The 13345-nt window shown below is 48.9% G+C and overlaps 1 protein-coding gene across 10 annotated transcripts in view; it reads right to left on the bottom strand.

Moving 5' to 3' along the window:
- Positions 1-13345, bottom strand: part of CCDC57 (coiled-coil domain containing 57) — a 152062-nt gene that overhangs the window by 102186 nt on the left and 36531 nt on the right. For all 10 annotated transcript variants that reach the window (XR_012514746.1, XM_039476197.2, XM_039476196.2 and 7 more), the window contains exons 4-7: positions 12005-12106; positions 10779-10936; positions 10550-10624; positions 1389-1589 (exon numbers count right to left, since the gene is read on the bottom strand). Coding sequence is in view for 9 of the 10 variants with exons in the window: in XM_039476197.2 (XP_039332131.2) it covers positions 1389-1589; positions 10550-10624; positions 10779-10936; positions 12005-12106 (536 nt within the window). In the remaining variant the exon portion in view is untranslated. The remainder of the gene's footprint in view (positions 1-1388; positions 1590-10549; positions 10625-10778; positions 10937-12004; positions 12107-13345) is intronic.

Consider the following 13345-nt stretch of genomic DNA (forward strand, 5'->3'; position numbering starts at 1 on the left):
GAGTACTTTAATTTTAAAAATATTATTTAAAAATATTAATGCCTCTCTGGAGGCATTCATGGCCCTGCCTCGGGCACAGGCCCTGCTGTACGTCTGCCTCGAGGCTTCGCAGCAGCCACCTGCTCCTCATTCCTCACAGGCTAACATGAACCAAGCCACTCTTAGATGCCAGGCCCCTGGCCCACCCTCCAGAGCCCACGGCTCCCCAGAGGACACCAAAAGGAGGCGTATGGAGTACAGCTTGGGCTGTTGGTAGGGATGTGGTGCAGCCACTGGAGGTAGAAATGCGGCTCATCAAAAGCTAAGCACAGAATTATATGACTCATTAATTCCACTCTGTGTCTGTGCACGAAGAACTGGAAGCACAGTCTCAAAGAGATATTTGTAACTGAGGATCATGGCAGTATTATTCATAAGAAACAAAAGATGGGAACAACCCACACGTCTATCAACGGACGGATGGATAAACAAAATGTGTTTCATCCAGACAAGGGAATATGACTCAGCCTTAAAAAGGAAAAAAATTCAGACTTAATGCCACTGAACTGTACATTTGAAAATGGTCAAGATAAAAAATAAAGAAAAGAAAAGAAGAAATGGTTAAGGTACTCAATTTCATGTTGTGTGTATTTTACAATTTAAAAATTCAAAGAAAAGGAATGAAATTCTGACACGCGTTAAAATGTGGACGATCTTTGAGGACATAATGCCAAGTGAAATAAGCAAGTCCTAAAAGGACAAATACTGCATGATTCTAACTCACAGGAGGTCCCCAGCCTGGTTGAATCCATAGATGCAGCAAGCAGAACGGAGGTGGCCGGGGGCTGGTGGGGAGGGGTTCTGGTGGGGTGTGAGGGGAGCTGGTGGGGGTGTGGGGGAGCTAGCAGGTGCGGGGGGTCTGGCAGGGGAGTGGGGGAGCTGGTGGAGGCAGGGGGGAGCTGGTGGGGGTGTGGGAAACTGGTGGGGGTTGGGGGAGCTGGTGGGGCAGGAGAGAGCTGGCGGGGTGGGAAGCTGGTGTGTAATGGGTCAGAGCTTCAGTTTAGGAAGACGGAAAGTTCTGCAGGTGACAGTGGTGACGGTTGCACAACACTGTGAATGTGCTCAATGCCACTGCCACCGACCTGTACACCAATAAATGGTTAAGATGGCAAACTTTAGGTTATGCTTCTCTTACTATAAACAGATGAATGAGTATGTACATAGAAACTACACAATTTAAAAAAAAAAAAAAAGAGTGGTTAAGAAAAGTGACCAAAGAGCTACAGAACTTCTCCCTGCCTGCTGCCTGGCCCACTTCCTGTGGTCTGGCACCTAGCGGGCCTGCCCAGGTCAGCACCGCCACGGCGGCCCCTGCTTCGCCCTCTGGGTTGAGCCGAGCACACACTCACTGGTCGATGGCAGCGTCCTTCTCCTTGGCAGCGTCTGCCTGCCTCCACTCTGCCCTGCGGAGCTGCGCCTCCAGGGTCTCGCAGTGGGCCTGCAGCTCCAGAACCCTGGCCTGCAGCTCCCGCAGCTGCTCCATGTGGGCTCCCTTCACCGCTGCCAGCACCGCATCCTTCTCCCGGGCCAGACGGTCGAGCTCTTCATGCCTGAAACACAGTGCGGGTCCCATGGTGCTCACCCGGTCCCCGACACCCAGGCTCAGACCCTCTCTGGAGGCATTCATCGCCCTGCCTCAGGCACAGGTCCTGCTGTATGTCTGCCTCGGGGCTTCACAGCAGCCACCTGCTCCTCATTCCTCTCAGACTAACATGGACCAAACCACTCTTAGATGCCGGGCCCCTGGCCCGCCCTCCAGAGCCCACAGCTCCCGGGAGAAGGACACCAAAAGGAGAGGCCTAGAGTACAGCTTGACCACCACCAGCAGGACTCCCATCAACCTTCCAAAGCAAAAACAGGTAGATGCTCACTGCCTTGCATCCGGCAACCAGCCTGGTCTACTGAGCAACACCACACCCAGCCTATTTATTTTCCAGTTAGACAAAGTCTAGCTATGTTGCCTAGCCTGGCCTTCAACACAAGCAATTCCCTTACCTCAGCTTCCCAAATAATTGGGCTTACAGGCCACACTACTTTGCCTGGCAAAAACATTTTACTTTAAAAATATTACATTAGCACCTGGACACAGTGGCTCATACCTGTAACCCAAGCACTTTGGGAGGCCAAGGCAGGTAGATCGCTTGAGCCTAGGAATTGGAGACCAGCCTGGGCAATATGGCAAAACAACCTCTACAAAAAATAAAATATTAGAGTTTGTGGTGATGGGTGCCTGCAGTCCCAGCTACTTGGGAAGCTGAGGTGGAAGGACCACCTGAGCCTAGGAGGTCAAGGCTGCAGTGAGCCTGATGGTGCCACTGCACTCCAGCCCGGGTGACACAGTGAGACCCTGTCTCAAAAACAAAACAAAAACAAAACAAAAAATACCACATTGGCAAAAGTATTAAGCAAAAATTTAAAAAAGAAGACTTACCTGTTGGTTTCCTACCCTCTGAACATACTAGGTTCTAGTAAGTAGAGTGCTATCAGGGATATGGAATGTTATGTAAGCCATCTCAGTGAAGTCTTTGATCTAACCCTCCTGGGACTGAGAGTGATGGCTCTGCTAACTGGGTTTCAGGCCCCTTGGCAAGGCCAATGCCAGCTCTCTGCTTCCACCAAGTTGGAGAAGCTCATTCAATTATCAGCTGATGGATGATTTAAAATCATTCTTGGCCAGCTGTGGTGGCTCACACCTGTCATCCCAGCACTTTAGGAAGCTGAGGAGGGCAGATCGCTTGAGGTCAGGAGTTTGAGACCAGCTTGGACAACATGGCAAAACCCAGCCTCCACTAAAAAAAATACAAAAATGAGCCAGGCATCGTGGCGTGTGCCTGTAAACCCAGCTACTTGGGAGGCTGAGGCAGGAGAATTGCTTGTACCTGAGAGGCAGAGGTTGCAGTGAGCCAAGATTGTGCCACTGCATTCCAGCCTGGGCAAAAGAGTGAGACATCATCTCAAAATAAATAAATAGGCTGAGTGCAGTGGCTCACACCTGTAATCCCAACACTTCGGGAGGCCAAGGGAGGCGGATCACCTGAGGTCAGGAGTTTGAGACCAGCCTGACTAACACGGTGAAACCGTGTCTCTACTAAAAATACAAAATTAGCCAGGGGTCTTGGCGCATGCTTGTAACACTACTTGGGAGGCTGAGGCAGGAGAACTGCTTGAACCTGGGAGGTGGAGATTGTAGTGAGCCAAGATCATGCCACTGCACTCCAGCCTGGACAACAAGAGCAAAACTTCGTCTCAAAACGATAAATTGAGGCTGGGTGCAGTGGCTCACCTCTGTAATCCCAGCACTTTGGGAGGCCAAGGCAGGCAGATCATGAGGTCAGGAGTTCGAGATCAGCCCTACCAACATGGTAACCCTGCCTCTACTAAAAATACAAAAATGAGCTGGGCATGGTGACAGGTGCACATCACCATGCCCAGCTCATTTTTGTATTTTTAGTAGAGACAGGTGAAACAGCAGAATTGCTTAAACCTGGGAGGCTGAAGTTGTAGTGAGTTGAGATCATGCCATGGCACTCCAGCCTGGGCGACAGAGCAAGACTCCATCTCAAAAAAATAAATGAATAAATAAAATTAAATTTAAAAAATAAAATGAAATAAAATAAATAAATACAAAAATAAAACTCATTCTTGAGGGGAAGTCACCAGGTGACCATTGGCACATAATTGGAAAGGAGTTCAGAGCACACAGCATGCTCCCAAAAGAAGTTGCTCCATCCTGTTGGGTCATGCCTGTGGGGGCCAGGCTCTTGTGAATGGACTTGGGGGAGGCCCCAAAAGTCTCAGTAGAAGAAGCATTCCCAAGAATATTTTACATTTTACTTAGTAATTACTGAATTTTATGGTATCTTGTATTGTTTTAGAATGTGTATACCAATAATTAAAACAGTATCTTAATTAAAAGCCTTCTGAACACTTAAGAGCCTTGAGACCCAAGCAAATTTTATTATTTTTAGTTTATATGAACCCACCTTATCTAGTATATACTACATCATATAGTTTATATGACTATTTTGTTGTTACAGGTTTCAAATGCATTCAAGCACAAAAAATATATTATATTCATATAAAATTCTGTGGGGAAGTGGACTGGAAACAGTTCAAGGGAAAAGGAATAATGTAAAATTTCTAACTGCTACAGAAAAGCTGGTTCAGGCAGGTTTTTGAAATCAATGATAGTGGTGTTTTGTTTTTGTTTTTGAGATGGAGTCTCACTCTGTTGTCCAGGCTGGAGGACAGTGGCTCGATCTCTGCTCACTGCAACCTCCACCTCCCGAGTTCAAGCAATTCTGCCTCACCTCCCGACTAGCTGGGATTACAGGTGGCCCCCACCATGCCTGACTGTTTTTGTCTTTTTAGTAGAGACTTTACCATGTCAGTCAGGCTGGTCTTGAGCACCTGACCTCGAGTGATCCACCCGCTTTGGCCTCCCAAAGTGCTAGGATTACAGGCTTGAGCCACCGGCCTTGTTAGTGGGTATTAACTCACTGTGGTATTTAGATTAGATTTTATTTTATTTACTTATTTCCTATTTATTTTTTTTTTTTTTTTGAGATTGGGTCTCACTGTTACCCAGGCTGGAGTGCACTGTTGTGATATTGGCTCACTGCAACCTTGACCTCCCATGCTCTGGTGATCCTCCTGCCTCAGTCTCCCCGTTGCCCAGGCTGATCTCAAACTGCTGAGTTCAAGGGATTCTCCTGCCTCAGCCCCCCAAAGTGCTGGGATTACAAGTGTAAGCTGCTGTGTCCCACCTACACTAGAAACATTTTAAAGTAGGAGTAGTGAGGGCTGAGAAATTTAAAAAAGAAAGAAATTATTTTAATTTTTAAAAATAAATATTTTAAAGCGTCACTAAACAGTTTTATTTATTAATGCTAGAAATTATACTCATTTTCAACTATAGTTGACCCTTGAACAACATGGGTTTTAACTGCAAGGAACTATTTATATGAGAATTATTTTCAATACATACATTGGAAAATTTTTTTGGAGGTTTGTGACAATTTGGAAAAGTTCTTAAACTACATAGCCTAAAAATATTGAAAAAAATAAGAAAAAGTTAAACTGTCATGAAAGCATAAAATAGATATACTAATTTTATCATGTACTACCACAAAATATACACAAATCGATTTTTAAAAGTCATCAAAATGTGTGTACACAAACACGCTAGCTGCCGTCCAGCGGAACAGCAACGCACGCCAAGGTGCATTAGTAAATAACTGCACACAAGGAACTGCAGTCCGAACCACACCACTGTGGGCATCTCACAGCCATCTGAACTTCCTGCTGCTATTAGGGTGAGCTCAAGCGTTTCCGGTACCTGCTTAAAACACCATGTGACACACCGGGCGCGGTGGCTCACACCTGCAATCCCAGCAGTTTGGGAGGCTGAGTGGCGTGCATCACCTGAGGTCAGGAGTTCCAGAACAGCTTGGCCAGCACAGGGAGAAACCCCATCTCTACTAAAAATATAAAAATTAGCTGGGTATGGTGGTGGGCACCTGTAATCCCAGCTACTAAGAAGGCTGAGGCAGGAGAATCCCTAGTGCCCAGGAGGCAGAGGTTGCAGTGAACCAAGGTCATGCCATTGCACTCCAGCCTGGACGAAAAGAGCAAAACTCCATCTCAAAAAACAAACAAACAAACAATCATGTGACACTAATCACCTCCGTGTGAGCAGTTTGTCTCTCTAGTAAACTGCATATCCCAGTATGGAGTGACTTCTCAAGGTTCTTACTTATTTTTCACCGTGTTTAATATAATACTGTAAACCTTATTAATACCATGGGACCTATGCAAAGTGCCACTAGTGATGCTGGAAGTGAGCAGAGGAAGGTCATGCATTTACTCAACAGGTCTGCAGCGGCTGGCTGTTTTTTTTTTTTTTTTTTTTTTTTTTTTTTGAGACGGAGTTTCGCTCTTGTTGCCCAGGCTGGAGTGCAATGGCGCGATCTCGGCTCACCGCAACCTCCGCCTCCTGGGTTCAGGCAATTCTCCTGCCTCAGCCTCCTGAGTAGCTGGGATTACAGGCACGCGCCACCACGCCCAGCTAATTTTTAGTATTTTTTTTTTTTTTTTTTTTTTTTGAGACGGAGTTTCGCTCTTGTTACCCAGGCTGGAGTGCAATGGCGCGATCTCGGCTCACCGCAACCTCCGCCTCCTGGGCTCAGGCAATTCTCCTGCCTCAGCCTCCTGAGTAGCTGGGATTACAGGCACACGCCACCATGCCCAGCTAATTTTTTGTATTTTTAGTAGAGACGGGGTTTCACCAAGTTGACCAGGATGGTCTTGATCTCTCGACCTTGTGATCCACCCGCCTCGGCCTCCCAAAGTGCTGGGATTACAAGCTTGAGCCACCGCGCCCGGCCAATTTTTAGTATTTTTTAGTAGAGACGGGGTTTCACCATGTTGACCAGGATGGTCTCGATCTCTTGACCTCGTGATCCACCCGCCTCGGCCTCCCAAAGTGCTGGGATTACAGACTTGAGCCACCGCGCCCGGCCGACTGGCTGTTTTAAAACACGTGAATCCAGTCTGGGTACAGTGGCTCACCCCTGTAATCCCAGCACTTTGGGAGGCCAAGGTGGGTGGATCACTTGAGGACAAGAGTTTGAGACCAGCCTGGCCAGGATGGCAAACTCTATCTCTACTAAAAATACAGAAAGTAGCCAGGTGTGGTGGTGCACACCTGTAATCCCAGCTACTTGGGAGGCTGAGGCATGAGAATCACTTGAACTCAGGAGGCGGAGGTTGCAGTGAGCTGAGATTGCACCACTGCACCATCTGCTTGGGCAACAGAGCAAGACTCTGTTTCAACAACAACAAAAAAATGTTCTTCTGATAATGGACAATGCCTCTTGCCACCCAGAACCTATAAGTTCAACAGCAAGGTGTCGATGTGGTCTGTGCAAGGGTTCCACCACTGAAGAAGCCATCATTGCTACAGAAAAAGCCATGGAAGCTGTCAAGCCCCAAATAATAAGTTCCTGATGAAGAAAACTGCGTCTAGCGGTCGTGCCTGACTTCACAGGATGTACAATGGTGCCAATCAAGTAAATCACGAGATCAACTGCAATACGGCAAAAAAAAAAAAAAAAGTCAGGTAGGGGTGAGGGGTGGAGGATTTCACAACATGGATCTTGGAGAAGCCCCAGAGCTACCTGACACCACACCAGAGGAATTGATGGGAACTGACTCGGTGGGGATAAGTGCTTCCGAACCGGCGCCAGACCATGGAGCACTGCTGGGAAACACACCGGCAGCAGGCAGGCACTCCTGCAGAAGGGCTCCCGCCATTGACACCCGCTTTGACTTTTTATGACGTGGACCTGTCTATGACACGGGCACTGGGACTGAGGCAAGAAAACGGGATTGGCATCGTATAGAAATATGTTTAGAGACATGAAAAAGCAAAAAAGTCAGATGGAATTACAATGTGTTTCCACAAAGTTACACCAAGAATGCCTGCCTCTCCTGCCCTCCCTTCCACCTCCTCCACCTTTGCTACTGCAGAGACAGCCCCTTACCTCTTCCTCCTCAACCTCCTCAATGTGAAGATGATGAAGATGAAGAGCTACAAGATGATCCACTTCCACTTAATGAACAGTAAACATATTTTCTCTTTTTATAATTTGTTTTTTAGACAGGGTCTCACTTTGTCATCTAGGCTAGAGTGCCATGGCACTATCTTGGCTCACTGCAGCCTCAACCTCCCAGATTCAAGTGATCCTCCTGCCTCAACCCCCCAAGTAGCTGGGACTACAGGTGTGAGCCACCGCACCTGGCTAATTTTTTGTATTTTTTGTAGAGAAGGGGTTTTGCCACGCTGCCTAGGCTGTCTTGAACTCCTGAGCTGAAGCAATCTGCCTACGTTGGACTTCCAAAGTATTAGAATTATAGGTGTGAGCCACTGCACCCAACCTACTTCTACTTTTTTTTCTTTTCTTTTTTTTTTTTTTTGAGACGGAGTCTCAAAAACCTCCACCTCCCAGGTTCAAGCAATTCTCCTTCCTCAGCCTCCCAAGTAGCTGGGATTACAGGCATGTGCCACCATGCCTGACTCATTTTGTATTTTCAGTAGAGATGGGGTTTCATCATGTTAGCCAGGCTTGGCCAGGCTGGTCTCAAACTCCTGATCTCGAGTGATCTTCCTGCCTCAGCCTCCCAAAGTGCTGGGATTACAGGCATGAACCACTTAGCCTGGTCTTTTATGATTTTCTTTTTTTAAATTTGAGATGGAGTCTCGTCCTGTCACCTAGGCTGGAGTGCAGTGGTGCGTTTTCAGGTCACTGCAATCTCTGTCTCCTGGGTTCAAGCGATTGTCCTGTCACAGCCTCCCAAGTAGCTGGGATTACAGGCGTGCGCCACCAATCCCCGGCTCAATTTGTATTTTTAGTAGAGATGGAGTTTCTCCATGTTGGCCAGGCTGGTCTTGAACTCTTGACCTCAAGTGACCTGCCTGCCTCAGCCTCCCAAAGCACCAGGATTACAGGTATGAGCCACTGTGCCTGGCCTCTTATGATTTTCTGTTTTTTGTTTTGTTTTGTTTGTTTTTGCTTTACAGAGAGTGATTTATTTAGGCAGAGAAAAGAAAAAAAGGGCCGGGCGCGGTGGCTCAAGCCTGTAATCCCAGCACTTTGGGAGGCCGAGGCGGGTGGATCACGAGGTTGAGAGATCGAGACCAACCTGGTCAACATGGTGAAACCCCGTCTCTACTAAAAATATAAAAAATTAGCTGGGCATGGTGGTGCGTGCCTGTAATCCCAGCTACTCAGGAGGCTGAGGCAGGAGAATTGCTTGAACCCAGGAGGCGGAGGTTGCGGTGAGCCGAGATCGCGCCATTGCACTCCAGCCTGGGTAACAAGAGCGAAACTCCATATCAAAAAAACAAAAAAAAAACAAAAAAAAAAAAAAAAGAAAAAAAGGAGAACGAGAAAGATAAGAGAGAAAAGCTTCCACGATGATGTGGAAGGCCTTTTTTTTTTTTTTTTTTTTGAGATAGAGTCTTGTTCTGTCACACTGGCTGGTGTGCAATGGTGCGACTTTGGGTCACTGCGATCTCCGCCTCCTGGGTTCAAGCGATTTTCCTACCTCAGCCTCCTAAGTAGCTGGGATTACAGGTGCCCGCCATGATGCCCAGTTAATTTTTGTTTTTAGTAGAGACAGAGTTTCACCATGTTGGCCAGGCTGGTCTCAAACTCCTGACCTCAGGTGATCTGCCCATGTAGGCCTCCCAAAATGCTGGGATTACAGGCCTGGGCCACCATGCCCAGCCAGGTGTTAAAGATTTTAAGTTTGCTTTTTGATTTGTTTTGTTTTCGAAATAGGGTCTCACTCTATGGCCCAGGCTAGAGTACAGTGGCACAATCATGGCTTACTACAGCCTTAATCTCCCGGACTCAGGTATCTTGCCACTGCACCCAGTCCAAGCTTTAAGTTTTACAGCACAAAAAAGTCTCAACATCACTGAAAAAGTCCGCAAGTCCAGAGCAGAGCATAAACAGAAATCCAAACCAAGGCTGGGGGTGGTGGGTGTGGTGGCTCATGCCTGTAATCACAGCACTTTGGGAAGCCAAGGAGGTGGGTAGATCATTTGAGGCTAAGAGTTCAAGCCCAACCTGGCCAACATGGTGAGACCACCGACTTGACTAAAAATACAAAAATTAGCCAGGAATCGTGGTACTAACCAGTAGTCCCAGGTACTTAGGAGGCTGAGACACGAGGATTGTTTGAACCCGGGAGGGGAGGCTGCAATGAGCCAAGATCACACCACTGCACTCCAGCCTGGATACAGAGCAAGACCCTGTCTCAAAAAAGAAAAGAAAAAAAAGAAAGAAATCCGAAGTGGCAGGTTCCCAGGCGCAACCCCCAGAGTGGAACCCTTTGCTCCCTGGACCATGAGCATAGTGGTTCCCAGGCCTGGCCCCCAGAGTGGGACCCTTTGCTCCCTGGACCATCAGGACAGTGGTTCCCAGGCCTGGCACCCAGAGTGGGACCCTTTGCTCCCTGGGTCATCAGGACAGTAGTTCCCAGGCCCGACCCCCAGAGTGGGACCCTTCAGTCCCTGGACCATCAGGACAGTGGTTCCCAGGCCTGAACCCCAGAGTGGGACCCTTCGCTCCCTGGACCATCAGGACAGTGGTTCCCAGGCCTGAACCCCAGAGTGGGACCCTTCGCTCCCTGGACCATCAGGACAGTGGTTCCCAGGCCTGAACCCCAGAGTGGGACCCTTCGCTCCCTGGGTCATCAGCACAGTGGTTCCCAGGCCTGACCCCCAGAGTGGGACCCTTCAGTCCCTGGACCATCAGGACAGTGGTTCCCAGGCCTGAACCCCAGAGTGGGACCCTTCGCTCCCTGGACCATCAGGACAGTGGTTCCCAGGCCTGAACCTGAGTGGGACCCTTCGCTCCCTGGACCATCAGCACAGTGGCTCCACTTCTCCTCTCCTGGGGCCACTGACACGCTGCATGATGTTGGGAGGTGAACCACTCACTTCCTCTCAAATGTTTCCTCTTCCTTCTTCTTGGTTAGCTGCACAGAGTGAAGTCTGTCCTCTAAGTCCTTTACCCTGAAAGGAGACAAATATTGGTGGAAGAAGCAGATGAGACGAAAGCAAAGACCAGCCTGGAATGAGCAGAAAAGGCAGAACCTCCCAGACTCCGGTCCAGGCCTGAGACGCTGCCGCAGAGCGCATCTCGGGAGGAGAGGAAGGACTCACGCACCGGGCGCCACTCACAGCCTCGAGGTCCTGGAGCTCCTGGGCGCGGCTCTGGAGCTTCCTCTCCAGCTCAGCGTTGGTGGTCTCTGCCCTCTGCAGACTCTCCGCAGCCTTCGCCCCGGCTTCCTTCAGAGCCTCCAGCTCTTTGTGCAGTAGTTTAACCTTTGAAGGATAAAAAACAGTTCAAAATGTGGCAATAATTAGAAGACACCAGGGCATTAGGGGTACCTACTGCCATTTTATCAGGATTGAGAGAGAGAATAAAAATAAAAATTCAGGCAGCAGTAAAATGGTGAGTATCTACTAAAACAACTCAATGAGACTCAATGACCATTTTTTTTTGGAGACAGTCTTGCTCTGTCACCCAGGCTGGAGAGCAGTGGCACAATCTCGGCTCAATGCAACCTCCGCCTCCCAGGTCAAGTGATTCTCCTGCCTCAGCATCTTGAGTAGCTGGGATTAAAGGTACCTACCACCACCCCTATATAATTTTTGTATTTTCAGTAGAGATGGGGGTTTCCCCATGTTGGTCTTGAATTCCTGACCTCAGGTGATCCACACGCCTCAGCTTCCCAATGTGTTGGGATTACAGGCATGAGCCATGACGCCTGGCCTTCAATGACTCTCTGACGGCACCGAGCACCCCACCGAAATCAGTCCCATTGGGGTGCCCATACACGTCCAAGCCCAATAGACCAATTTAACTGTACTTTTGTTTCCTAGCACATAATTTGCATGTTATTTAAATAAGAAAATTAAACGCCAGCCACTGGAGTCCCAGCTGCACCCTGAGCTCTTCAGCACCTCCCCGGGCCTGTCTCCCAGCGTATCAGCCGCGGGCAGTGGGGATGGCTGCTGCGCCCAAGTCCACTGGTGTGAGGACCGGGCCGTGCCCTGCACGAGCAGACACTGAGACTCAGCTCTTGCTTTTCCTACTGATGTGCATATTGTGATGCCCACCACGGGCAGGTGTCCAGGGCTGTGACCAACTCACACAGCAGTTGGAGGCTGAAGTGAACTGGCACCCAGTGTCCACCTTTGATGGGAGTGCCCACCCTGCCACGGGGCACAGGGTATCAACATGGCCCACCTGCTCGCTGGTCTCGAACTCCTGGGCCCAAGGGATCCTCCTGCCTTGGCCTCCCAAAGTGCTAGGATGACAGGTGTGGCCACCACAGCTGGCCAAGGAAAAACCAAAAAAATTCAAGACCCAAGGGTGACCCCAGTTACCTTGAGCTCCTGGGACAAGGCTGTGTTGCTCATGTTGTCGGCCTGCAGACGGAATTCGTGCTCCCTCTTCTGCATTTTCGATTCAAACTCCAGCAGCAGTTCCTGGAACAAAGAGGTTTCATGGTGAAAGAACAGTGGGAACCCAGCAAAGACCCTCCCACCCATGTCCTAGGAGGTGGGATCCAGAGGAGAGCAGGACACAGTGGTCAACAGAGAAGGACCATACACACTGTCAAGGAGAGAAGCTGGGGTCAGTGACATCAATAACAGCACTCTGAGAGGCTGAGGCGGGAGGATTGCTTGAGCCCAGGAGTTCAAGACCAGCCTGGGCAACACAGTGAGACCCTGTCTCTACAAAAAAAAAAAAAAAAAAAAAAAAAGGAGAGGAAAAAGAAATCCTCATCTCTATTGAGTCAACTCTACCTCTAACAATAATAAACACCAACATCTTTCTAAACAAGAGACAAGAAATCAGACCAAAGGAAACCATGAAACTGACAAGCATCTAAGACCCCAGCTTAGTAACTAAAAGGCTGAGATGCGGGCAGCAGAACAGAGCTTCCCGACAGCCAGTGGCAGCATCCCAGAGCCCACACAGGACCAGACTGCCCAAAGCCACACTAGGTATGTGCCGCCAAAACTGCCCACAGTAACCAAGGCCGCTACATTAAAACAGCGTGTTTCCTTCCTTCCAGAGACAAGGCTACTATCTGAACATGATAAAAAAATCCGTGTTCCCCACATCTGAGAGGGCTCTCCCTGAACAAGCCCTGCTGAGTGTGAGAAGCTCGGCGTGGACAGCCTGAGAAGTCAGCCAGAGTCATGGCCCAGCCAGAAACCCTGACAAGAATGGCTGTGTCCCACCAACTACAACAGCCTCAAATCGCCACTGTCCCCAAACGCTGCTGAGAGCTGCCCACCTGCTAGGCAGGACCACCCACAGCTGGATCCTCCTCAAACTCCTTCTTTGAAAGTGACCTGGAGCCACTTGAGAAAGCCTCATTACTTACAAGAGTCATCACTGGTCTCTTCTTGACCACAGATTTTAGATGCTGGCTTCATGCCTAAAGAACTCTGGCTGTTCTGAAAGTCAAGTCCACCCATAATCGACAAAGCTCTTTGGTCCCTGAGAATTCCAAGAGAAAGTCCTCTCCAGGCCGTTTCAGAAGCAGCCTCAGGGACCTGTGAACAAGGGGAGTTGCTTCCAGGCACAACTGGACAGCAAGTTCACACAAGAGACCATCACGACATGAGCGTGGCCTCCTTCTCTGCTGACCTGACTGTGGCAAATTCTCAACACAACCAAACTCCCAACATCCGACAGGACAAGAGAGAGGAAAC

Source organism: Saimiri boliviensis, chromosome 17 (assembly GCF_048565385.1).
Source record: "Saimiri boliviensis isolate mSaiBol1 chromosome 17, mSaiBol1.pri, whole genome shotgun sequence".
Taxonomy (NCBI): Eukaryota; Metazoa; Chordata; class Mammalia; order Primates; family Cebidae; genus Saimiri; species Saimiri boliviensis.